We start from the raw sequence: 25,153 nt of genomic DNA, 5'->3' as shown, positions 1-25,153 counted from the left end.
GTAAGACTTTGTAAGTTGGTGAGGACTGCAGTCAGCGTACTCCGTGAGAGCTTACAGTACTAATAAAACAGCATCCTGCTTCCGGTTCCAGTAGACTGCCCCAGCTGCTCTGAGAAAGGCCTCTGGGAGGCAACAAATCTGCAGACAGCCTAGGGAAACGGTTACTGGTCCAGGGCAGAGGAGCCAGGACCTTGGACAGTGGTGCAAGGAGGAAGTGGCAGAAGTGGGGGCGGGTATCCTGCCGAGAGGACGACGATGAAGGCTCTGGGCTGTGGCTTAAAGAGCGAGGGAGGCTGGTGGTGAAGGAATGGAGAGAGAGGAAGTGATTTACAGACGTTTTCTAAGTGATTCACTGGGTTTGTCCATAAATACTCTGGTACATTACCCGTGTTTAACATCACAACTAACTTTGTGTCTTGACCTTGGGTACATAGCTAACTAAACTCAGTTACAGGTCTAGGAGTCTGGATTTCACATATTCTCTAGGATTTTCTATGTGCGATCAACGAAGAGAGCAGTTTAACTTCTTTCTTGCTAACCTACATCCCGTAAGGTCCTTTCTTCCTACTCCACTACCACCTGGAACTTTTAGGCGTGGACCCTGACTGTAGGCATGTGGGCTGCGGCTCCCTGCAGGTGCCCTACATTAGGGCAGGGACATTCAGCCGGGCAGTGGTGTCGCACACCTTTGATCCCAGCACTCAGAAGGCAGAGGCAGAATGGATCTCTGTGAGTTCCAGCCAGCCTGATCTACAGAGCACGTTCCAGGACAGGCTCCAAAGCTACACAAGAGAAATCCTGTCTTGAAAAACCAAAAACAACAACAACAACAAAAATCATAGAGACATTCCTTTCTTTTGATTAGTTCTTTGAGAGTTTCATACAATGTATTTTGATTGTATTCACGCTCCCTTAAAAAGAAGCTCCTTTCTGACTGCCAAGCTGATTCTTCACAAATAGAGGTTGAATTTCCAAACACTCTTTAACTGATGGTGTCATATAGGTTTTTATCTAAAAAAATCTTTTTGAGATAGCATCTTATGTGTCTTAGGTTGACCTCAAACTTGCTACAAAGCCAAGGATGACTGAACTGATTTCTGCTTCGAGCTCCTGAGCGCTGGGATAACAGGTGTGTACCATTAGGCCTATTATGCAGCCCACGGCCCCAGGAATGCTAAGCAAGCACTTTAGAGACAGCCATGCCTCTCAGCCTGAATGTTTGTTTGCTTGGTTGGTTTGGGGGTTTTTATTTATGTTTCTGAGACAGGGCTTTTCTGTGTCACAACCCTGGCTGTCTTGGAACTCACTTTATAGACCAGGCTGGCCTCAAACTTACAGAGATCCGCTTTCCTCTGTCTCCTGAGTACTGGGATTAAAGGCATACGTCACCACCACCCTCCCAATCAGACACGATTTGTAGATAATTAATATGGGAGATTACATGGACTGATTTTGAACTCTATTTGTCCACCGGGTTTAGGAGGTTTTAGGCAGTCTTTCTTCTGATGTTTGTCTGGCTAGCACTCTCTATCCAGCACCGATGCCCAGCTGCTAAATTCTCTAGTGTGCTCAAACAAGCCCCCAGGAGCTGTTAATTTAGCTGATTGCTTCTTTCACTTTCTCTCTCTTTCTTTCATTCTTTTCTTTCTTCTTTTTTATTTTATTTATTTTTTGTTGATTTTTTGAGACAGGGTTTCTCTGTGTAGCCCTGGCTGTCCTGGAACTCACTCTGTAGACCAGGCTGGCCTTGAACTCACAGAGATCCACCTGTCTCTGCCTCCCAAATCCTGGGATTAATGGCGTGCGCTACCACTGCCTGACCAGATTGGATTGTTTTGGCAGTCCCCCCTGCCCCAATACACTGACTCCTCTGTACCCCCATTTTGTTATTTTGAACTTAAGAACACAGTTACCGTACTTATTTATTCATTTACTACTCTTGCTGAGACGTTCCCCTTCCTATTACTTTGAGCAGCAGTGTCTGCCCTGACTTTGCGGGTACTTTTATCCTAGTCGGTCTTTGGTAGGATGTCTGTACTGTCCCAGCCTTGGCAATTGTTGGTTGCCTTTTCCCATGCAAGCTGAGATTTCTCTGGTTCTTTATAAGATGATTAATTTTGGCTCATATCCTGGGTATTTTAATATTGTGTTATGAAACCTGAGGTCTTGTCTGAAGTCAGTGGAGGGTGTTATTTTTGTTTTAGGAGACAATCGAGCAGGCTGGGCTTGGGCAGCAAGTCCTGACCAGCTTTCTGTGGGCTGCGGCTTCACTGCCGGCTCCACTTTCAAGCCTTCGCATGCGCCACCCAGTGTCCAGCTGACACCCCAAGAGGTTCTCGGTCCCTCAGAGCCTTTGTTCGGAGCTGCTTTCCCAAGCACCTCATTCCTCGCTGGTTTCTGCCCTGTGCACTCTAGTTCCTTGGGCCTCTGTTCTTGATCCTTTGGCCAAAACGCCAGGGCCTCAGTTACCAAAGTCTATGATGAATTCTATACCACTGTACTCATATCTGGGACAACCCGTAGGAAAGCAGAAAAACAAACAAACAAAACAAAACCCCAACTCCATCCTCTTGAGACCTCAGTTTCTTTACTGCCCTCAGTGGCTCCTCTATCATTCATTACCTCCACCACCTCCGTGGGACTGCTCAGGGCTGGACACAAGGGGAACAAAGAAGAAAACACAACCGTGGGACTCCCCCTTTGTGTGAGCCATAGGAGCAACCCCCCTAGCCTTAGGATTTCCCTCTCTGCATGAGCCTTAGGAGCACCCCCCCCCCCATGCACCATGGGATTCTCCCTCTGTACGAGCCTTAGGAGCACCCCCCCATCCCCACCGCCGTGGGATTTCCCCCTCTGCATGAGCCTTAGGAACACCCCCCACCCCTAACCCCCCTGCACCGCGGCCGCCGTGGGATTTCCCCCCTGCATGAGCCTTAGGAGCACCCCCCCTGCACCGCCACTGTGGATTCCCCCCTCTGCATGAGCCTTAGGAGCAACCCCCTCCCCCCCCCCCCCCCCCCGCGCACCGCCACCGTGGATTTCCCCATCTGAATGAACCCTAGGAGCACTCCCCGCACCCCCCTACACCGCCACTGTGGATTTCCCCCCTCTGCATGAGCCTTAGGAGCACCCCCCCCTGCACCGCCACCGTGGATTTCCCCTTCTGCATGAGCCTTAGGAGCACTCCCTGCACCCCCCAGGCACAGCCAGAAGCCATTTCCTAGAATGGTTTGCTCAGAGTCCACGGCTGGGTTGTGGGCTTCCAGGATGTGGGGCATGGAGGGAAACTGGAAGCTCACTGTCAGCCTGGTAATACATTAAGTTCTGGGGTTCTTCCCAACCTGTCGGCAATGACTAATGTCCCAGGGTCCTCAAATACGGAGTGCATTCTGTCCAGGCCATTAGCGGCACTCGGTGACAAGAGACATGGGGAGTGCATCTACTCCTTATCTAAGATGGAATCTTGCTTTCCTATGTTTAATTACTCCAGCTAAAGAACGGACATAAACTAGGGATTAAACCCAAAGCTGTTTTGCTAAGATACTAAAGCTTTTCTGGCAATGGGGTATGCCCGATGCTACAGAAAGTCCTTCCACATAAAACAGTCAAGTGGCCGCTGAGGAAAGCCTGCCCGGCTCTCCCGGCTTTCAGGAATGATGCAAAGCAGAAGTCTGCTGGCCGGTGTCCCTCGAGAGCGTGGCTAAGGCGGAACTACCTGAGGAGTCTCGCAGGTGAGGTCAGGACAACGGAATGCTGGGTAAGATGAGAATGGGTCCGAATCGAGGTCTGAGTCTGTATTTGCCAAGCCCTGGAGAGGTGGCTCAGCAGCGAAGAGCATGGACTGCTTCCAGAAAACCTGCGTTCAGTTCCCAGCGCCCAGGCCAGATGGCTCACAACTGCCTGAGTCTGCAGCTCCAGGAGAGCTGACGGATCAGATGCCTCGGCCATGATGGGCGCCAGCATGCATGTGCACAGACCTACCCAAGTACACACAATTTAAAAGCTGACTTTTGGCCTGTGTTGCTTAGTTTTATGTCAACTTGACACAAGCCATAGTCATCTAGGGAGAGGAACTCTGAATTGAGAAAAAGCTTCTATAAGATTGGCTTGTAGGGTACTGTCTGTCGGGCATTTTCTTAGTTAATGCCTGATATGGAAGGGTCCAGAGCACTGTAGCAGATGCGAACTCTCGCACGCGGTCCTGAGTTTTCTAAGAAGGCAGACTGAGCAAGCCAGCAGGTAGCACTCCCCCTCTGCATGCCCCCCCTCACTGCCCAGGCTTGTTTCATCTCCTACCTCCACGTTCCTTGCCTGCTTGAGTTCCTGCCCTGACTTCCTTCAACGATGGACTATGGCTGGACGTGTGAGCCAAATAAACCCTTTTCTCTCCTAGTCGCTTTTGGTCATGGTGTTTATCACAGTAATAGAAACCCTGGCTAAGAAAAAAACTACACCTTCTGGTCCACAGCTATCTGCAAATTAAGCTTCGTATACTTTATAACTCCGGGAGAGAGGGAGGGGAGGGATGAAAATCCCCTTGAAAATTAATGCAAAGAGAAAAAAACCAGGAACTACGTGGACAAGAAGATGGGCACTGGAACCAGAATGCCCGCACTCAAAGTCCTGCTCAGACATTTACTTGCTATTTGATGTTGGATAAGGCGCTTCCCTTCTCCGTATGTCAGTTTCTTAAGCTGAAAAAGCAGGGAGGGGAGATAACCGCATCTATCTAACTTGGCTCAAGTGGAAGGGCTGAGAACTGTCTGACACACAGTGATGTGCCATAAATATTAGCTGTCCCCTCCTCCTCCTGTTTCCAGGCAAGTGCTGCTCGTGGCATGCCTGGGTGATGACTTTTGCATGTAGAGAAGAGAATGTAAGAGCTTAATGTACAGCGTGATGAGTTACTGTGCAAGGGATAGTCCCCTAACCCCTACTCAGGTCACTGGAGAGAACATTCCAGTTCTGAGATGCTCCCACCGCTGCCCCGGCTATTATGGAATTCAGTCTCGTATTTCTCCTTACTGTTCTAACATTGAACTGTGCATCTAAACAAATATGGTTTCATTTTGCTTTTGAAGTTCATACAAATGAAAACCAGTGTGTATTCTCTATTGTCTGCCTGCCTTTATTAAGACTCACCCACGTTATTGCTGGGCATGTAACTCAGTGGCAGCGCACTTGCCTGGCGCACACAAAGCCCCAGGTTTAATTCCTAGCCCCGCAAAAATGAAATAAAGTACATAAAACATTTCTTGTGTCTTAGAGCAGGGCTTGGCAGCACACATCTGCAATACCAGCACTTAGAAGGCTGGGGCAAGGGAACTCCTGCAAGCTGGAAGCCAACCTGGACTACGCAGGGGGTCCCAGCCAGCTAGAAGTGGGGGTACCTAGGAAAGCCAGATGTGGCAGCACAGGTCTGTAACCCAAAGGCAGAGGCAGGGGGATTGCCACAAGTTGAAAACAGCCTGCTTTACAAAGAGAGTTTCCATAGAAGCCAGGATTCTTTCTCTACAGCAAGGATTCCATAGCAAGATCATGTCTCAAGAAATAAAAATTTAAATTTAAAAAGGCAAAATAAAAACAGACTTACTTAACTATGCTGTCAAATCTATGTATAACTTGTTCATTTTCTTCTGTTCCACACCAATATGACATTTGCATATTCACGGCTGTTCCATATGTGGGTTGTTTTGGGGTCTTACAATTCTGAATATTGTCTGGGACTGGGAGAGCAACCTCCCTGACCTGAGGCTGGGCCAAAAGGCAGTGTGCCAATTAGTGTGTCTTGCACTGTAAACACAGGAAGGGAGGAAGGGTGCCTGCCTGTGATGGTCACAAGAGCACAGGCAGGTATGGCACGCCCCTCCTGAAGACGTGGGCATGAACATATATCTGAGTAGATAATAGCATCCATCCCTATAACGAAGGTGTCTAGAGGCGGCATTGCTAGGATATATGTGGTTCAGACTTATTTCCACACCATCATTGTCTTTTTTGGGGTGATTATACAAACTTGACTTCCCACTCAGTGGAGCCTTGCTTCTGCTCCATCGTGGTCCCATCAGCACTGGGACTGTCATGCTATCATGTTTTGTTGTTCTGTGAATGGGTAGTGATGTCTCCGTGGGATTCCAAAGTCCACTTTCCTGGATACTAATGTACTTGAAAACCTATCCCTAGGTTTATTGGCCTCTTTTGGAAATGCTTTTTCAAGTCTTCTGCTCATTTCTGTACCGGGTCCTTCATTCTTTTTGTTTTGTTTTGGTTTGGTTTGGTTTGCTTTGTTTTTTTGAGACAGGGTTTCTCTCTGAAGCCTTGGCTGTCCTGGAACTCACTCTGTACACCAGGCTGGCCTTGAACTCACAGAGATCTGCCTGCCTCTGCCTCTGCCTCCTGAGTGTTGGGATTAAAGGCATGCACCAGCATTACCAGGCGGGGTTGTTCATCCTCAATGAATTTTGTAGTTCTTGTTTCAAGAGGCAAATCCTTTGCTAGTTAATCATGATGCAAATTGATTTTTCAAGCTGCCTTGATAGTGTCTTAAATGGGTCTTTTGATAATAAAAATCCTTAGTTGTAATGTACTGAGTTGATCAATCTTTTCTTATAATATACAGATGCAATTTGGGGTTGTTTAAGAGCTCTCCCTTGTCTTTCCACACTGCTGGAGTGACTTTTCACACACCTTAGCATTTTGGTGGAGGCAACTCAAGCACAAATGGCATGGAAACACATGGCTTGAGACGGTGGTACGGTTAGCAAAGGCAGAGTGTGGGCTCGCGAGCTGGGCGGGGATGGATGGGTTCTGAACGGGTGACTGTGTTTCAGGACAACTGGGAAGTCAGAACTGGTGTGACGGATAAATGACCAAGGGACCCAGAAAGCTCCGGCACAGCGCTGACACAGAACAGGCCTTCCCATGGTGGGAAGGTGGTGGCAATATCTTTCCTTTGGTCCCTCTCTACCACAACTGCCTGAACCTTGTGAACATGAATGAATCATGGATGAGGTCAGCGAATGAAACTGACCACCCTCCAAAGGCCAGCCAGGCCTCCTTGGTATTCAGGGTGGTGTCCTAGGATGAAGTGGACCATCTTTACCTGGTCAGTCACACAAGGATGAAGTGGGCCATCTTTACCTGGTCACACAGGATGAAGTGGACCATCTTTACCTGGTCACACAGGATGAAGTAAACCATCTTTACTTGGTCACACAGGATGAAGTGGACCATCTTTACCTGGTCACACAGGATGAAGTGAACCATCTTTACCTGGTCACACAGGATGAAGTGAACCATCTTTACCTGGTCACACAGGATGAAGTGGACCATCTTTTTTTTTTTTTTTTTTTTTTAACAGAACTTGCCTCAAGTTTATTTGTAAAAACAGCATAAGGTCCTGAACATCTGCAAATACTGTGTAGGTGTTCACACCAGTCCATCTGTCTTCACACTGGCAGACTGCGACCTTTTTTATGGGGCCTTCACAGGGGCCTGGGCACCTTTGGGAGCCTGAGCTGCAGCTGAGGCCTCTGCCTTGGCTTGAACCTTGGGCTTTGTTTTTTGGAGCCTACGACCCCTGGCCATGTAGCTTCTAATCTTCTTCCCAAGCTTGGGGTGAGCAATTAAAGCCAGACGTGTGAGTTTGCGGGTGGGGCCCTTTGGCACCTTGGGCTTCACCACCTGGGGCTTCACCAGGGCCTTGATGGCCTCCGCACGTGCGCTCATGGCCTTTGCATTATTTGCCTGCATCTTCTTCAGGCCTTTCTTGTTGTGCTTCTTGGCAAAGCGCATGTTCCTCAGGAACTTGGGGTCAACCCCCTTGAGAGATTCGTATCTTTGTGACCGGGGTTTCTTGATGCCGTTTCTGTGCCATTTCCGGGACTGGTTGTGTGTGGTGTGGTTCTTGGACTTGGCCATGGCTGGACGGTAATCGGCGGCTCCCGAAGCGCCTGCGACCGGAAGAGCGAAGTGGACCATCTTTACCTGGTCACACGGGATGAAGTGGACCATCTTTACCTAGTCAGTCACACAGGATGAAGTGGGCCATCTTTACCTGGTCACATGCGATGAAGTGGACCATCTCTACCTAGTCACACGGGATGAAGTGAACCATCTTTACCTGGTCACACGGGGTGAAATGGACCATCTTTACCTGGTTACACAGGATGAAGTAGACCATCTTCACCTAGTCACACAGGGATGTCCTTTCCCTGGGGCAAAGTTGTTCTTAGCTCCCCCAGGGAGGGGAGGAGGAAGCTGAGGAGCTGTCCTTCCTGCTCTGCCGATAGAACTGAGGTATGGGATAGGGTGACTGCTTCAGACAGGGACAGCCACCTCCTGACCTCAGTGAGTCTGGGTCAAAATAGTGTGCACCAAATAGCATGTCCTGCACTGTAAACACAGGAAGGGAGGGAATGTCTGCCTGCGCCTGGCACAGGCAGGTGCAGCCCCTCCCCCTCCTGGAGCTCTCTTCCTCAGCCCAGGAGTGTGTAGGTGATCCTGCACAGGAGGGCATGTCCTCAGGAAGCTGCCCCAGCAGCAGCCTGGTATTCTACAGGTGATGTAGATGCTTAATCAGAGCCGGTGGCTTCCCAACGTCTTCTGCCTTGGCACTCAGAGACCAGACAGCTTCTCACTCGGAACGGGACACTTCTGGGAGGGAACACCAGCTGCAACTTTTCAGGCAGATCTTTGTGTTTTAAAGACAGGGTCTCACTATGTAGCCCTGGCTGGCCTGGAACTCCTCATGTCCACCAGGCTAGCCTCAAAGTCATGGAGACCCACCTGCCTCTGCCTGTGCCCCCTCCGCCCTCGTGCCCAGCTCAGTGTCCACTTGTAAAACAACTGGAAAAGCGTTTCACACTGCGTCCCTCTCTGCTCCCTCCATGGTGAAGCCCCTGGAGACTTTCTCATAATGCTGCAGCCCTCTTGCCCTCCCCCATATCCCCAACTCAAGAGGCTTCACTACAAACATGGCCAATACTAAGGGCTGGGAAGACGATAGAGGTGGAAGAATTGGTACCTGTGCCTAGGGTTTGTCCAGCGGAGTCAAGGGAAAGAAGCAATGAATCTGCAACACAAGAGGACAAGTTCACGTCTTTCTTCTTTGTCAGTGCCCGCTGGCTCCACCCACACCCTGCAGCGGGCTAAAAGCACTAACCCCTCCCCTTCGGCCACTCCCTCCCTTATAGTCCTGTTTGCTTTCTGTCCCCCTTCCCAATAAAACCCTGAAAGTAGCCTGTAATTACTTATAGCATATGCTGGAATGATAAAGTGGAGATGCCAAAGAAAGGGAAGATATAATGGCGGGGAAGATGTTAGTGCACAAAACACAAGCCACCAGGGCCTTGGCACACACAGCAGGCAGAATCAAGGTGAGTGTGAGCTCTGAAGCAGCCAAAGCAAAGGAAGAGAACAGTTCCGGGATTCAGTGCCCACAATGCATTCTTCTTCCATCCAATCACAGGGTCGGGAAATATTTGCTGGGCCTCTATGGTACGAGGATAGTATGATACAGAAGTCAGCAATAACAAAAAAAAAAAAAAAAAAAAAAAAGTCAGCAAGGAGACTCTCGTGGGTCTCCTTGTCTTTCATCTTGGAAAGAGTTGTTATCGGAGAACAAATTATCGACAAAATTAAAAGCAAGAAGAGAGACTGCTGTTTGTTTTAGGGCCAGAGGGTGTTGGACAGGAGGGCTTCCCTGGAGAAGAAGCTGGCCCTTGGGCTGAGAGTTGAAGGATGTTGAGGGTCTAAGGCAACAAAAATGAAAATCCCAAGCAGAGAGACGCCTCATGTAGAGAGAGACATGCAGGAAGAGGGGACCACATGTTTCAGAGCAACTCAAAGACCGAAACCTATGTAAACACTGTGCTTTCCTGTAAGTCTTACAGAGGGGACCAAGTAACGCTGACATCGCTTCTCCCTCAACATTTCCCGAGTTCGTAGCTGGGAATCTGTGTGGCTGCCTCTGAACATATGACCCAAACTCAAATGATGCTATAAGGCCATGCACAGGTCAGCAGTTACACGATAAGGGAAACCAAGATGAGGTGTGAGCCACATACAACCCAGACTCAAGAGATCAGATCCAAAGGCTCACTTACTGCAGAGTGCTGGCTGAACACATACTGGACATGTGTGTACAGCCACAGCCCACTCGACAGTATCTTCCAGATCTCAGTACACACGGAAATTCAGCACAGTCATCATAACTCTAAAAAACAGCAACCAGCGCTAGCATAGTAACTCAGTTAAAGCAGCCATGACAGCTGCTCATTCAAGGCTATGTCATGAGCGCCACACCTGACACTAAGAACCACTGCAGAATTACAGCTGGACAACAAACCCTTCAGACAGTCCTTTAGAGAGATGTTTGCTCAGAACTGTGGGACAGCGAGCTGGGAAAGCGGCTCCCGAGAGGATCCAGAGGCAAGCATCCTGCATGGTCAGGCGAGGGCAGACCATGTGCTCTGAAATCCACCAAGAGAAAGGTGGGGCTTCCTGCTCTTTAGAGAAACGTGGGTGTGCCAGCAGGCCCCTTGATGAACAGCTGGCCATCCCATCTGCATAAGCCGCATCTAACTCAGGAGTGCTACCCCTTCATTGGCTTGTTTCATGTCTGTTTCCTCTCAGGGAGGTATGCTCCTCCTTTTAAAGCTGCAGCCTGGGTGAGGAGGAGAGGTCTCACTGGCCTGGAGAACAGGAAGATTCCCTGAGGAGTTGACTACCCAAGACAGCTCAAGAACCTAGCAGATGACTCAGTAAGTAAAACACTTACTGTTCAAATGTGAGGAGTGGTGTGTTGAACCCCTGTGAAAATGTGGGGTGGGTGTGATGTCTGCCATGATCCCAGAACTCAGGAGGCAGAGACAGGGATTCCCAGGGCAAGCTAGGTAGCTAGACTAGCTGACTCAGTGAGCTCAGAGTTCAGTACTGTCTCAGAAGATAAAGTGGAGATCACGGGAGACACCCAATGTCAACCTCTGGCCTGCACACACATATACATACATACACACAGACATATATACACATCACACACGCACTCATACACACACATGCATGCACACACACATGCATACACATGCACGCACACACGCACACACACCACACATGGACATATATACGCATCACACACGCACTCATACACACACGTACACACACATGCACACACACATACACATGTACATACACACACGAAAAAACACTAAAATTATAAGGACCTAATTTTCACTGCAGTTGACATATTTTTGCAATTATAATTTACTTTCTTTGTATTCATAAGCAATCCTGATTTAATCTTTTTAAAAATTTTTTGATCCAAACATTTAAAAAAACAAACAAACAACTGGACCTTAACTAAATATCTAAAGAACAATAACTATTGACGGTGACTGCCTCTGGTGGTAGACTCCACAAATGTCTGCAGTGAACATGTGTTATTTGTATCAAGGGAGGTGGGGGTGGTTGGGTACTGGTGCTCACTGGAGTCCATACTACTTAGCTTGAGGTGGGAGAGCACTGCCTGAGACCAGAAATGATGTGTGTGTGTGTGTGTGTGTGTGTGTGTGTGTGTGTGTCAGAGAGAGGGAGTGGGGGAGAAGAAAAATTTAGAAATAATTGCTCCAGCGAAACTTGCTGGTGTCGAAGCCAAGGCATAGCAGATTCCTGACCTCTTCCATTGTTTGCGCTGAGGGATATTCAACTTTTCACTTACTGGGATTGTCCTGTGAGCTCAGACCAGCTACATCAACCCCTTGGTGAAGCATCCCTCCCTCACCTCCTTCTTCCTTCCTTTCACACACAGTTTATCCCTTGGTCCTGGGGATGGAACCCAGGGCTTTGCACAAGCTTGGCAATGCTCCTGCACTAAACTGCACCCCCAGGCCCCTTCTCGCAAATATTACCAAGCGCCAATGCCCAGTAAGAGCAGTTTCTGCCTTGCAGGCCAGGGAGGTGGATGAGCTGGAGGAAGCATGTGACCAGGATCCTGGGAGGGAAGCCCCAGGCAGGTGGCTGTCTCCTGGGGAAGCAGTCACTGCAATGGCCAGGAGCACGTGGAAGTTCAGATGACGCGAGCGAGAGGAAGTGAGTGACATATTCATGCTTTGTGTAAGTTCGAATGAATTTTGTTTTGAGTATTAAAGGCACAGCCCAGAAACGGTTCGGCAATTCATTATTTGTGTTTATTCTAAAGGATGTGAGATTATTTTAGTTATAAACCACGGTGACAGCTCACGGGAAAACTTAGCATTCGACAAAGCAAGAGGTCTGCTTTTGCGAGCAGCAGAGCAAGAATCCAGACTTCTCCCTCTGCAGCTAACAAATATGTCATTTTCGCTTAAGCGGTCCAGGCCGCAGCTGTTCCTGGCTCCTAGGCTGGGGGCGGCCATGTGGCGTGTTGTACAAGTGACCTAACAGAATCGCAGACCAAAGCGTGACAGAGCTCACTGAACAATGAGGAAAGCAAGAATTTACTGGGAGCTTTTTATTACGGTCAGATGTTTCCTGTGTCTGGTTTCCGAGGCAGAATGGAGAGAATATAGAAGGAGCGAGGAGGATGCAGCTGGTCGTCTTAGCTTTGGCCGGGGCTTCGCAAGCCCCAGGCTTGTGTGAATGAGCCGCACTCTGGGGTGGCGCCTGCCTGTCACCCCATACATCCCACACATCTAGATCTTCTGCTATCCGGCCCCTGCAAGCTTCAGGGATGTAAGATGAGGAGAAAACAGATCGTGTCCAAGCAAACAGGTAAAATACAAACAGATAAAACTAACATGTTCCTGTGACAAGGACAGGAAAAAGAGCAATATGGGAGATTTCACTGCTCCGTAATGCGGAAATATTAACCAGTGCACACCAGCCACAGTAAGAACACCAACGAGCAGACAACAGTAAAACAGTAAGACCAGGAGTGTCCTTACTCTCAAGAAATCCACACCCAAGTCGGGGTGGTGGTGGGAAATACCATTTAAATAAATGGCCGGAGTCACTTCTGACAGCGGCAGTTGGTGTAGACAATATTAAGCAGTGTGAAAAGGCCAAGGATGGACAAACAGACATGATCCATAGTGTGTTTGCAGCATGTGGGCTGAGACCTAAAGACAAGAACCAGGGCAGGAAAGGGCTACAAGGGAGTCCCGGGGGAGGGAGGGAAAGGCTGGAGCCTCCCTGCATTTAAGGAAGAGAGGAGGGCCAGCTGCTGGGGCAGAGGAAGCAGGAAGGTGGGGCGTGTTGGAAGAAGAAAAAGGTTTCGTGGAGAGATGTCTGTGTCCCATTCAAGAGCAGAAAAGAAGCCTTTTAGGAAAAAATTTTTTTCAAATGTTCAAGGTTTTTTGTTTGTTTGTTTTTTTCCTGAGACAGGGTTTTTCTGTGTAGCCCTGGCTATCCTGGAACTCGCTCTGTAGACCAGGCTGGCCTCAAACTCACAGAGATCCACCTGCCTCTGCCTCTTGGATTAAAAGGTGTGTGCTGCCACCACCTGGCTTCAAGTATTTTTTTTTGAGATTTATTTATTTTTATTTAATGCGCATTAATGTTGTGCCTCCATGTACACCACACAGGTCCCCGTTGCCCATGGAGAAGACAACAGATCCCTGGGACACTGGAGTTACAGAGTCAACACGTGGGAGCTGGGAACTGAACCTGGGTCCTCCGCAAGAGCGGCAAGAGTTCTCAACTGCTGAGCACTCTCTCCAGCCCACGTATGGGTGTTTGACTTCATACAAGTCCAAGCACCATTTGTGTGCCTGGTGCCCACGGAGGCCAGAAAAGAATGTTGGATTCCCTGGAGACACAGACGTTTGTGAGCCACCATGTGGGTGCTGGGGATCCAAGCCAGGTCCTCTAGTAAAGCAGCCAGTGCCCTTAACCACCGAGACAACTCTCCAGGCTCCAAGAAGTCTTTTAAAACCAAGAAAGTAGGCTAAGCAGGACGGAGGGGAATGTGCTGGTGGCAGAGTGCCTGGCCAGCGCACATAAGGACCTGAGCTCCATCTCGACATCATCAAAAACAAAACAAATGAAAGTTTCCACAAAAAAAAAAAAAAAAAAAAGTGAGTAAAGAGCTCTGGCTTGTATTCTCAAATATAAACTTTGGCTCCTTTATAGGAACTGAGTTGAATGCCCGGCCAACAGAGTAGAAGGGAGATCAGGGGAGGGAAACTGAGGCAGGGAGGTGGACACAGAGGAGACACAACATTACAGTGAGAAGGGATAGTGTCTGAACCAAAACTGTGATGTTTTGGGGGAGAGGTGGTAAGGGAAGGTGCTAGAGGCTCTTAAAGGGCAAGCTTCAGGGCTTGCAGCTAACAAAACAGGAATGAGAAATAAAGACAAGAGGCCCATGTGCACAGCCTGGGCTTGTGCAAACTGATGCTGACGTCTCTGTGATGGACAGGGGCCTGCTGATGGACCACTGAGGTGGCCTGCTTACATGAAGGCCAGCCACGCACTGAGGGTCCATCAGTGAAGCAGATGGGAACTGCCTTCTGGAGACAGGCACTGAGGAGCACACAGTATTGGGGAGCTAGTAGCCATCACAGCAGAGAAGAGGGAGGCTGGGAAGAGAAGCATAGGCCAGGCTAGAGGTGTGGTCCTGCAGTCCAGCTCTTGGAAGTGACAGTGAAGAGCCACATGATGCTCTCAACAGCAGGGCCACGACACATTCAAAGGACAATTTAGACAATGGGTCTAAGCTGGAGACACCAATCTGGCTTTTCAAAGAGCCTTCAACCTGGCTGGGGATGGATGGTGTTAGTGGCCTGCTAGGAGAAATGATACTTTTTTCTTCTTATTGTTCGTTATTTTTTGAGACAGGGTTTCACGTATCCCAGGCTGACTTTTAACTCAGTATGTACTAGAGGGTGACCTTGAACTTCTGATCCTTCTGTCTCCCAGTGCTGAGATTACAGGTGTTTTCCACTGTGCCTGGTTTTATGGAGTGATGGGAATCGAACCCAGGGCTATGCGCACGCTAGGCAAGCACTTTCCCAACTGAGCTACAGCCCCAACCAGAGATAATAACACAGCCATCCATTTCCTTTCCAGTTTCCCCTACTCCCCCAACATCTTCCTCTCAACCTCACCCCACCTCACTCCACCCCCAGAAAACAAACAAACTTGAATTAACAGAATCACTGAAGAAACAGCGGGGAAAAATGTGTGTGGAGAGAGAGCCAGAAGAGACGAGGACTGACGGCCAGAAGGGCGTCCTAATGTGGTGCACAGATGGCGGCCAGACTGGGAAGATGGAAGGGAGGGGGTCCTGACTTCACTGGGGTCAGGTTCTGTCCGACGGTCTGGGCCAGTTTCAAGGACTTAGCTCAGAGTGGAAGCTGCAGAAGCAGTAAGCTTCTCCGAGAAGGTTCCTTTAGATTTTATTAATTGAACGTAGCAAGTGTATGTTCCAGAGCCTTTACCAAATTCAAGAAACTGTACAAAGGCCGGTGGAAAGGCTTAGTGGATAAAATGTTTGCCTTAGCAGGTGTGAGAACTGGAGTTTGGATGCCCAGAACCCAGGTAAAATCCCAGGAGGCAGAGACGGGAGATCCCCCAGACAAGCCGGCTAGCTAGCAACTAGCCGGCTTACTGGCAACCCAGTAAGTAGAAAGCAATCGAAGAAGACACCTGACACAACTTAGGGCTTCCACACGCGTGTGTACATACATGCACCTACCTACATGTAAACAACCATACACAAATGGGCGCACACAATGCGCTCTCTCTCTCTCTCTCTCTCTCTCTCTCTCTCTCACACACACACACACACACACACACACACACACGGGGGGGGGGGGGGTACAGAGAGATCAAACATAGTCCCTGAAAACAAAGAACGTCTGAACTATTCTGGGATCACAGAGTCAACTACCAGTGCCACAAGTCCTGAGCGCCGCGCTAGGCGCTCAGGTCTAGGGGTTTTCACTGGGAGCAATTAGGAAGGTGTGGAGGGACGGGCACCTGAGCCAGGTATACGGTGATCGGGCCACAGTGGCAGGGCAGGAATGAGTAAGCAAATGCAGAGGCGTGGGAAGTGAGGCGTGAGGCAGGTGAGGTTCAGAAGGGTATGATCATCCCTAATTAATATCACAGAGTCTCTTTCAGGAGGCAGGAAGGCATGTGACTAAGGGAAGCAGTCAATACAATGATTAAAGTTTTTCTGCTTTTTTTTTAAGGCTTTAACATACCAAAGACTATTTTTAAAAAGTGAGTCACCATGAAATTGAGGGGAAAAACCTGCTATGTCATACCACAAGACAAAAGGCACTTGGTAAAAGACTGGGGCAGGACAGTCCCCGGGGCATCAGCACACACAGGGAGAGGAGGAAGGCTGGGAGGAGCTGGGAGGAGTCTACCAACCGCTGCCCTCAGAGGCTGGGCCCCGGGGGTGGCACTGTGTACACACCTGGCGTGTGAAGAAGCAGCTAGAAGAAAGATGGACGCAGGCACGCGCGGAAATGGAGAGTGACACACTAGAAGTGAGCTGTGGGGCTTGAGGGGCGTGGGAAAGGTCAGCAAGGCTGCCCTGGGAGAAACAGATGAAGGAAACGCAGACTGGTGTTGCCTCAAGCTGGTTAGGGTCCAGTAAAGTGGGAGATGACTGAGAAGTCCTTACACTGAGTTTCAAATGACAGCCAGCCAAGAGCATGGCTGAGGGTCAGAGAGGCATGGGCTGGGGATCACGGAACAGTTTCTGCTGTTGGTAGGGCCCAGCCCGGCCAAAAAAGGAAAGTCTGGATGGGTCACGGAGGGAACAGAGAGCAGAGCAGGGACCTGAAGCTGTCTGATGGCAAGACACGGCCCTCAAGGTACCAACTTTGAGGCAGACTATCTCAAGTCTATCTAGGCTCTGTTCCCCTCCCTCCGCCCCACTCACTATGGCTAGGAGCTGATTCCTCCTGGGTAAGGAGGAAAAGGAACGAGCCGAGTCTCACCTGAAACCCTGAGACTTAACTGTTCTAGCTCTTGTCTCTTGCTATGTGTGCATACATGTTACTGTATGTGCATGTATGTGCACATGCTTGTGGTAGCCAGAAGACAACCTTGCATGACACTCCAGGGATCGGCCTATTTCTACCTCCCTTTCCCCTCCTTTTATGCACACCCCAGGGATCAAATCCAAGTCCCCCCATGCTTGTTAACGAAGTCCTTTACTGACAAAGCCCCTCTCCAGCCTGTGGCAGTGTTTCAGGTTTTAGAACATCTGTATGCTACACAAAGCAAACATGACTTATCCCACCACTGTGAGGCTTGGAGGCAACACTGCTGCAAGGAAGTATTCCTGCCATGAATTTTTACACTAAATATACTCACATTACTTTAAATCAGATTCGTAGACAAAGGACTTTTTATACTTAACTCATGCAAAAAAAAAAAAAGCTTTAAAAATTATTAAGGGTGGTAGTAGAGACAGCTCGACCAAAGGCACATGCTACCAAGCCTAATGACCTGAGTTCAATCCCCAGCGCCTGCATGTGGAAGAAGTGACTTCTGAAAGCGGTCTTCTGACCACTCCCCGCCCCCCGCCACGTGTATATATACATGCATGTTCTCACACACACACATGAGAGCGTGTACATACACGAGCATGGGCACACACAAGCATCACATACATGCACAGAAAATAAACACAATGTAATTTTTAAAAAGCAGAGTTTTAAGGCTCATACTGTGATGGAGGGACCATCTACGAAAGTGGGCTTTGTTGGAACCTGCTCGTGAGACACATCACACACTCAGCATGGAGGAGACCTCAGTGCACGCAGGGGCTGATGACAATTTAGTCATCGCCTTCATCATCATCATCATCACCATCACAAGGTCACAAGGTCTTGCTGACACAACAGGACAGTGATACACAGAGAAGCAGAGAGAAGGGAGGGATTGGGAAAGGAAGGCAGGAAAGTAGGCCAGGGTGTGGCTCTGAAGCCTGTTAGGAGTCTGGATTTCATCAACTGGAAGTAGAGAGGCAGAGAAAGGCACTATAGATTTTTTTTTTTGTTTTTGTTTTTGTTTTAGTAAGCTGATGATATCAAGACCTTTGCTTCAAGAAAACCTCGGTAATGATGGTGTGAGACAGAACGCATGCAGGCAGGCATGTTAGGAGGACATGTCAGCAAACCAGGTGAAGGATGTGAGCATCTTGCATGGCGCTGGGGTGGAGGGTGTGGTGCAGAGGATGAGGTGGCAAAGGGAAAATGGGAGGATCCGATTAAATGTGGGGAGGTGAGGACCGAGGGAAACTGGGATGGGGAGATAAAGGATTAGATGTCGGGAGGTGAGGACCTAGGGAAACTGGAATTGGGGAGATGGAAGGGTTAGATGTGGGGAGGTGAGGACCTAGGGAAACTGGAATTGGGGAGATGGAAGGGTTAGATGTGGGGAGGTGAGGACACAGGGAAACTGGGATCGGGGAGATAAAGGATTAGATGTGGGGAGGTGAGGACCGAGGGAAACTGGAATTGGGGAGATGGAAGGGTTAGATGTGGGGAGGTGAGGACCCAGGGAAACTGGGATGGGGAGATGGAAGGAGCAGATGTGGGGAGGTGAGGACCCAGGGAAACTGGGATTGCAGAATAAAGGAGTAAAACACTCTAGAACAGACAACTGGCAGCAATGCTAACATAGCAGAAGAAGGGCAAGAGCAGCTTGGAAAGCTTCCTCTAGCGCTGCAGTCTGAGCAGCGTTTGCTCCCTCTGTAGCTCAGCCTGGAGTTTAATCCCCACTGTGAGATTCCAGAGGGGGTGGGAATTTAACACAACTGTAGTGGCAGAGACACTGGGAGGTGAACAGGGTTAGCGGAGGACATCAGGATGCAGTCCTCATGAATGGATGGTGGCCTTTTAGGAAGAGAGAAACCAGAGCATCACTCATGCACACAATTCCTCCCATCCACGCCTGCGCAGCTTCAGACTGTCTCACCTGACAAGGACCCTTGACCCTGGACCAGGACCAGAAACCGTTTCACTTTATCGTTTACTTGTTCCGTGGTGGCAAGTTCATAGCCAAGAGAAAATGAAACTAGACACCTGTACCCGGCAGTTAGCCAACCGGTGATCTCAAGAGCAGGTGAAGTAAGTTACTCTGGGTGGAAGCCACACAATCTCATACGCCATGGAGGCGAAGAGTGTGAAGGACCTGCTGAATTGTCTAGCCGGTGGAGTAAGACACACTTAGGGCACAAGCAGAACAGTCTTCTGGGTGTGTCTGGGACGGTGTCTATAGCAGTCACTATAGATCTATGTATGGATGGATTGATTCCTAGATGGCTCCATACATGACGGTGTTAGTAGGGGTGGTAAAAAGTAAAACGTGGGGCTGCTGGAAGAAGTAGGTCATTGGGACATGTCTGTGGGACTGTATCTGGCCTTCTTCCTGTACACCCTTGCTTCCTGCCCAGCATGAAGATGCTCTTATGTCCCACCCCCACCACCACGAAGTCCTATTCTACAATGGGTCCTAAAATATGGAATCGAGTGATTGTAGACCAAATCCTCTGAAACCAGGAGCCAAAGTAAATCCTTCCTTTTAAGTTGTTTCTGTCATGCATGCTGTCCCAGGGACAAGAACAGCAGTTAATACGAGGAATGAAAATATGCCCACTGAATTCCGAAATAAGATCTTGGGTGAGTCGCGTTCATTGCATCTGGACCCACTGAAGGACTGGAGTAACCCACGAACTATAGACGTTCAAGCAGTAGAACAGGAAAGTAGGGAAGAAGCCGTCTATACAATTGGTTATTGATAAAATCTGAGTGGGTGTCAGCCAGAGAAACTAAAAGGGAAGGGATCAATCACCCAGTTAAAAATGGGTTTCAGTTGGGGAAGGGAAATCTTTCTCTACAAATGGCCAGTAAAATTTTTAAGCTTTGTTGGCTACATCAAGTCTCTGTGACATATCCCACGATTTTGCTTGTTTTCACACTTCTTTGGTTTTCTGCTTAAGCCCTTAACACATAAAGCCATTTTTTTTATTTATTTATTTATGTATACAGTACCCTGCCTGCAGGCCAGAAGGGGGCACCAGATCTCATTACAGATGGTTGTGAGCCACCATGTGGTTGCTGGGAATTGAACTCAGGACCTCTGGAAGAACAGTCAGTGCTCTTAACCGCTGAGCCATCTCTCCAACCCACATAAAGCCATTTTTAAGTGAGGCCACATGAAAGCAGGCTATGGACTGCATCTGGCACGGAAAAGAATGTTTGCAGTCTCCGATTAATACACACTTCCTCCTAAAGACCTCCAAAATGATGAGGGGAAAAAGCAGAAGTACACAAAATCAAAGAACGGGAAAGGAGACGCCAGCACCAAAATTTAGAAGCTGGGGATCAAATGGAAAGCAGGATTCAGCAAACTTCCCCCATACTGGGAAGCACTGGGTACCACAGAAGAGCAGGTGAAGAATGTAAACAAGACACCAGCTCATAACTAGGAACTGACAAGACCATAGGGCATCAGAAGAAAGTTTCTCACATAAAGACAGGAGAGTGAAACAAATGAAAACCAAAATGGAACCACCACAAATACACAGAGAGATAAAAAGCTTATAAAGCAAAATATTGAATATCAATGTAGAAATTTTACTCATGAGTCAAGTAGAAGATACCACTTGAAATGGTACATTTAGGGAATGGAGAAAGGGTTCCATTTTTGAAAGCATACACCAACTTTGAGGACCTAAGTTCAATTACCAACACTCACATGGGGTGACTCACAACTGCCTATAATTACAGCTCGAGGGGATCTACTGCCCTCTTTTGGCCTCTGTAAATACCTGTGTGTGTGTGTGTGTGTGTGTGTGTGTGCGCACACACACACACACACACACAGAATGAATCTTTTAAAAATATAATACCAGGAAATAAAAAAAAAGGTTGGAAACAAGTTGAGGAAAACTCTCAGAGTATAGAGCTAAAGGCCAGAAACAGGAAATGAGATATTTTTAAAAAATTAGAAAGTATGGTTGGGGGCTGGAGAGATGGCTCAGAGGTTAAGAGCACTGAGTACTCTTCCAGAGGTTCTTAGTTCAATTCCCAGCAACCACATGGTGGTTCACAGCCATCTATAGTGAGATCTGGTGCCTTCTTCTGGCATGCAAGCATACATAGAAGGAATGTTGTATACATAATAAATAAATAAATAAATCTTTTTTTTAAAAAAAAAAAAAGAAAGTATGGTTGGAAAATGAGAATGCCTTACTGAAAAACGGGTAGCAAGCCACATGGCTAAACATGGGTACAAATTATGGGTTAATTTAAGTTATAAGAGCTAGTTAGTAATAAATCTGAGCAATAGGCCAACCAGTCCATAATTGAAAAGAAGGAAGGGAGGGAGGGAGGGAGAGAGAGAGAGAGAGAGAGAGAGAGAAAGAAAAGAAGGCTGAGAGGTGGTGGCACATGCCTTTAGTCCTAGCACTTGGGAGGCAGAGGCAGGAGAATCTCTGTAAGTTCAAGACCAGCCTGGTCTACAGAACAAGCTCCAGGACAGTTGGGGTGTTGCAGGGAAACCTTGTCTTGAAAAATCAAAAAAAGTAAAAATAAAAAGTATGACATCTAGAATGAGAGCAAATAAGCAAAAGGTAGACAGGAAAAAAATAATTTTTAATTCAATAAAAATTTCCTAGGTTAAAGGGCCTGAGGTTTCGAGATTTTTCTATTTTTGTTTGTTTTAGCTTCAAAGGGTCTTTGGCGTTGAGGAGATGGCTTGGTCAGTAAAGTGCCTACCACACAAGCTTGAGGACCTGAGTTCGAACCCCAAGCACGCATGTAAAACTGGGCTGGGGTATGTCTAACAGCACAGGCCACTGCCCACCATGAGATGGTAAAACACCATCATTCTGGATGCAGGACACAGAGAAGTCTACCTGAACTGACCAGGAAACTCTCTCCCTGCTGGGTGACACATACAGGTCCAGGGGGTAGAGGGGAGAAGGAACCAACGGTCCTTATCTGGCACTGGACCCTGCATGGCTACATTACGAAATCTTCCGGGAAAGATGCACCTACCGGTGTGATTGTGGCATGATAGGATATGCAGCTAACCAACCACTTTCTGATTAGATCTGAGGCCCCTGCCACAGGATTTCCTACGGCTGCTGTTTTGCTAATCCGTCAATGCTATCAGGCTGCCTTCTAAATATTTATGTTTATGGATCTGTGCTGCTTTCAACTTTGGCCAGAGAAACTTCTCTTTGCAGTGGGTAGTGCTAATGCAGAGACCCATACCTCATCAAAGTGCTGAATCTCAGCTGTGTTACTGTGTATGCATCAAGCTAGGCTGGTCGGTGATGTAGGATTCCCCTCTGTGAGCTATGAATATGCTTTATTTTCACTGGTTAATAAAGAAGCTATTGGACTGGAGAGATGGCTCAGTGGTTAAGAGCATTGCCTGCTCTTCCAAAGGTCCTGAGTTCAATTCCCAGCAACCACATGGTGGCTCACAACCATCTGGAATGAGGTCTGGTGCCCTCTTCTGGCCTGCAGACACACACACAGACAGAATATTGGATACATAATAAATAAATAAATAAATAAATATTAAAAAAAAAAGAAGCTATTTTGGTCTATGGTAGGGCAAAATATAGCAAGGCAGGAAATCCAAGCAAAGATAGAGGAGGAAAGAAGGTGGACTCAGATACCGTGTAGCTGCCGAAGGAGAAAGATGACCAAACCTGACTGGTAAGCCACAGCTTCATGGCGATATACAGATTATAGAAATGGATTAATTTAAGATATAAGAGCTAGCTAGAAATATGTCTGAGCTATCAGCCAAACAGTGTTGTAATAAATACAGTTTCTGTGTAATTATTCTGGTCTGGGTGGCCAGAAAACAAAAGTTCAGTCTCATTTTACATAATGGTGCCCAAACATTTGGCAAGAATATCCACAGAAAGCCTAAGAAAGGTTGGGGAGCTTCTAGAACCTCAAAAATAGGAGTCAACTGTGACTTCTTGGTAGCCATATTTTTTTCAGATAGGCTCTGTTTGCTGGTGGCTATCAGGGGTACTGTTCCTTTAAGAGACGACTTCCTGGTTCACACTAGTGGCAGAAATGGCGCTGGCTCTTTTGGGAGGTCCTACCAAAGAGCACTTAAATGGAGTTTGTGAGCAGAGTGCTACAAGCATCTTAGTAGTGGTGACATAGACCCACTGTGTCCCTGGAGCTGGGGTGGTGGACATGACTTGCAGAGCTGAGGTAATATACCTCCACCATACTGAAAGTCTGAGAGAGGTGGGGCCAGCATCCAAGGCAGCAGCAACCACACCACTTACCATTAAAAAAAAAAAAAACTCCTTGTCAGAAAAGGATTTCAGATACACAATAGGACAGAGTCAGACAAAAAAAAAAAAAAGACCTCTAAAAGAGACACAATGTGTTTAAAAAAATGTAATAGGCTTGGGAGAGAGAGGAGAGTATAGACAGTTATTAAAAAATTAGTTTTAAGAAATAAAACAAAGTCTTTAAAGAGACAGTAAAAGTAATAATTTTTTAAAAGCAACATAAAAATGAAAAATATACAGAGAGTCTGGATTGTGTAAATTATTGTGTTTTCTTCAAATTTTTTGATTGTTAATAAGTTAACTGCAGAAAGAGAATTGAGCCGGGCGGTGGTGGCGCACGCCTTTAATCCCAGCACTAGGGAGGCAGAGGCAGGCGGATCTCTGTGAGTTCGAGGCCAGCCTGGTCTACAAGAGCTAGTTTCAGGACAGGAACCAAAATCTACGGAGAAACTTTGTCTCGAAAAATCAAAAAAAAAAGAAAAAGAAAGAGAATTGATTGCTAAGCTAAACCAATATAAAGGTATCTTGACTTAAAAATCTGAGCCTAAGGATATGTTACTTGGAAAAGAAATTCTGTTTTTGTGTTCACAGAAGATGAGAACCTGTGGATTCCTTCCAAGGATAATGTGGTTTTATGGAACAAGATGCCCTGAAAGGTCTCCATGAACCCTAAAAATACTCCTCCAACAAACATCAGGAAGCAGTTTGGAGAAAACTCTGCCCAAATTCCCAAAGTGATTGTTTATAAATGTTTGTTTTCATTTAACGGGGGATATAATATAGAGATGAATACTTTGCATTGGTATGAATCTTGGTCTATTTGATACAAATTTAAGGTCAATTTTTGTTACACTATGTATATGTATGTCTGCTCTTGTTTAAGGAATCATATTTATGCATCTCGTTTAAAAACATAATGTATAGTTAAGAAATACAGATTAATAGATAGTCATCTATAATAATCAAACTTTTAACTTTTCAAGATATGCAGAGATATATTTCAGTTAGACTGATAATCTTCAACACTCAATGTCCTACAGAATATGTCATTTAAAAGGTTTTAAGAACTTAGACTTTTCTTGACAGTGAGATATGTCTGCTTCTGGCAGCACCAATTGCTTCAGAGAGGTTGATGGGCATTGAAGAAACTCGTTATAGAATTTTGCCTTCAATGTGACAAGACTAGCCATTTGGGCAATAAACTGCTCTTGCCTGGACTGCTTGATGGTATGCTGTATGAACTCAACATGGAGGACCCACAGAAAAGTGACTGCAGAATTTTCTAAAAGATAGAATGGTTCTTCAGGGTTCCTGCTTCACAGAAGAAACTGCCAGAGATTCCGCAGGACACAGAAGAAAGCAAATGATGAACTTTGCCAGTAGAAGGCAGAACAGATCTTCAATTTCCTGTTTCATGAAAAGTCTGCTGGATACTATGGGCATATAGGCTGAAGATGGATGCCCCAACATTACAGAAGAACGTTGGGTGACTGTTCAGGCAGTGAGATGTCTCTGTCAATTCTAGAGTTCTGAATTGGTTACAATGCACTTTCTGTTTACTTAGGTAATAATATAGCCTTCTGGGGTCTTTGATGGAGTTAAGACAGGTAGTTATAGTTTTCCTTAGGTATGATAAAAGACATATTAGATATGAAACTTTAGACTCACAAAGAAATGTTGTAACTGCAATTCTTGCTTGGTAACTTTTGTATATGTAACTTTACTATGTTAAAGTTAATACCTGCCTTTTTATTTAGTCAGAAAAGGGGAGATAATGTGGAATTCCCCTCTGTATGCTGTGAATATGTTTTATTACAATTGGTTAACAAAGAAGCTTTTTTGGCCTATGGCAGGACAGAATATAACAAGGTGGAA

At 47.2% G+C, this 25,153-nt stretch overlaps 1 protein-coding gene across 6 annotated transcripts in view; it reads right to left on the bottom strand.

Annotated features, from left to right (window-relative positions):
* The window catches only part of St3gal3 (ST3 beta-galactoside alpha-2,3-sialyltransferase 3), a 218,488-nt gene that overhangs the window by 119,758 nt on the left and 73,577 nt on the right, over nt 1-25,153 (bottom strand). For 5 of the 6 annotated variants that reach the window (XM_041651921.1, XM_041651922.1, XM_041651926.1 and 2 more), the window contains exon 3: nt 9,026-9,073. The exons of the other annotated variant lie outside the window; for it this stretch is intronic. In XM_041651921.1, coding sequence (XP_041507855.1) covers nt 9,026-9,073 — 48 coding nt within the window. The remainder of the gene's footprint in view (nt 1-9,025; nt 9,074-25,153) is intronic. 6 annotated transcript variants of the gene reach the window in all.

Source organism: Microtus oregoni, unplaced genomic scaffold (assembly GCF_018167655.1).
Source record: "Microtus oregoni isolate MIOR12 unplaced genomic scaffold, Mior012 000005F_ref0000423, whole genome shotgun sequence".
Taxonomy (NCBI): domain Eukaryota; kingdom Metazoa; phylum Chordata; class Mammalia; order Rodentia; family Cricetidae; genus Microtus; species Microtus oregoni.
This window is presented reverse-complemented; position numbering and strand designations above follow the sequence as displayed.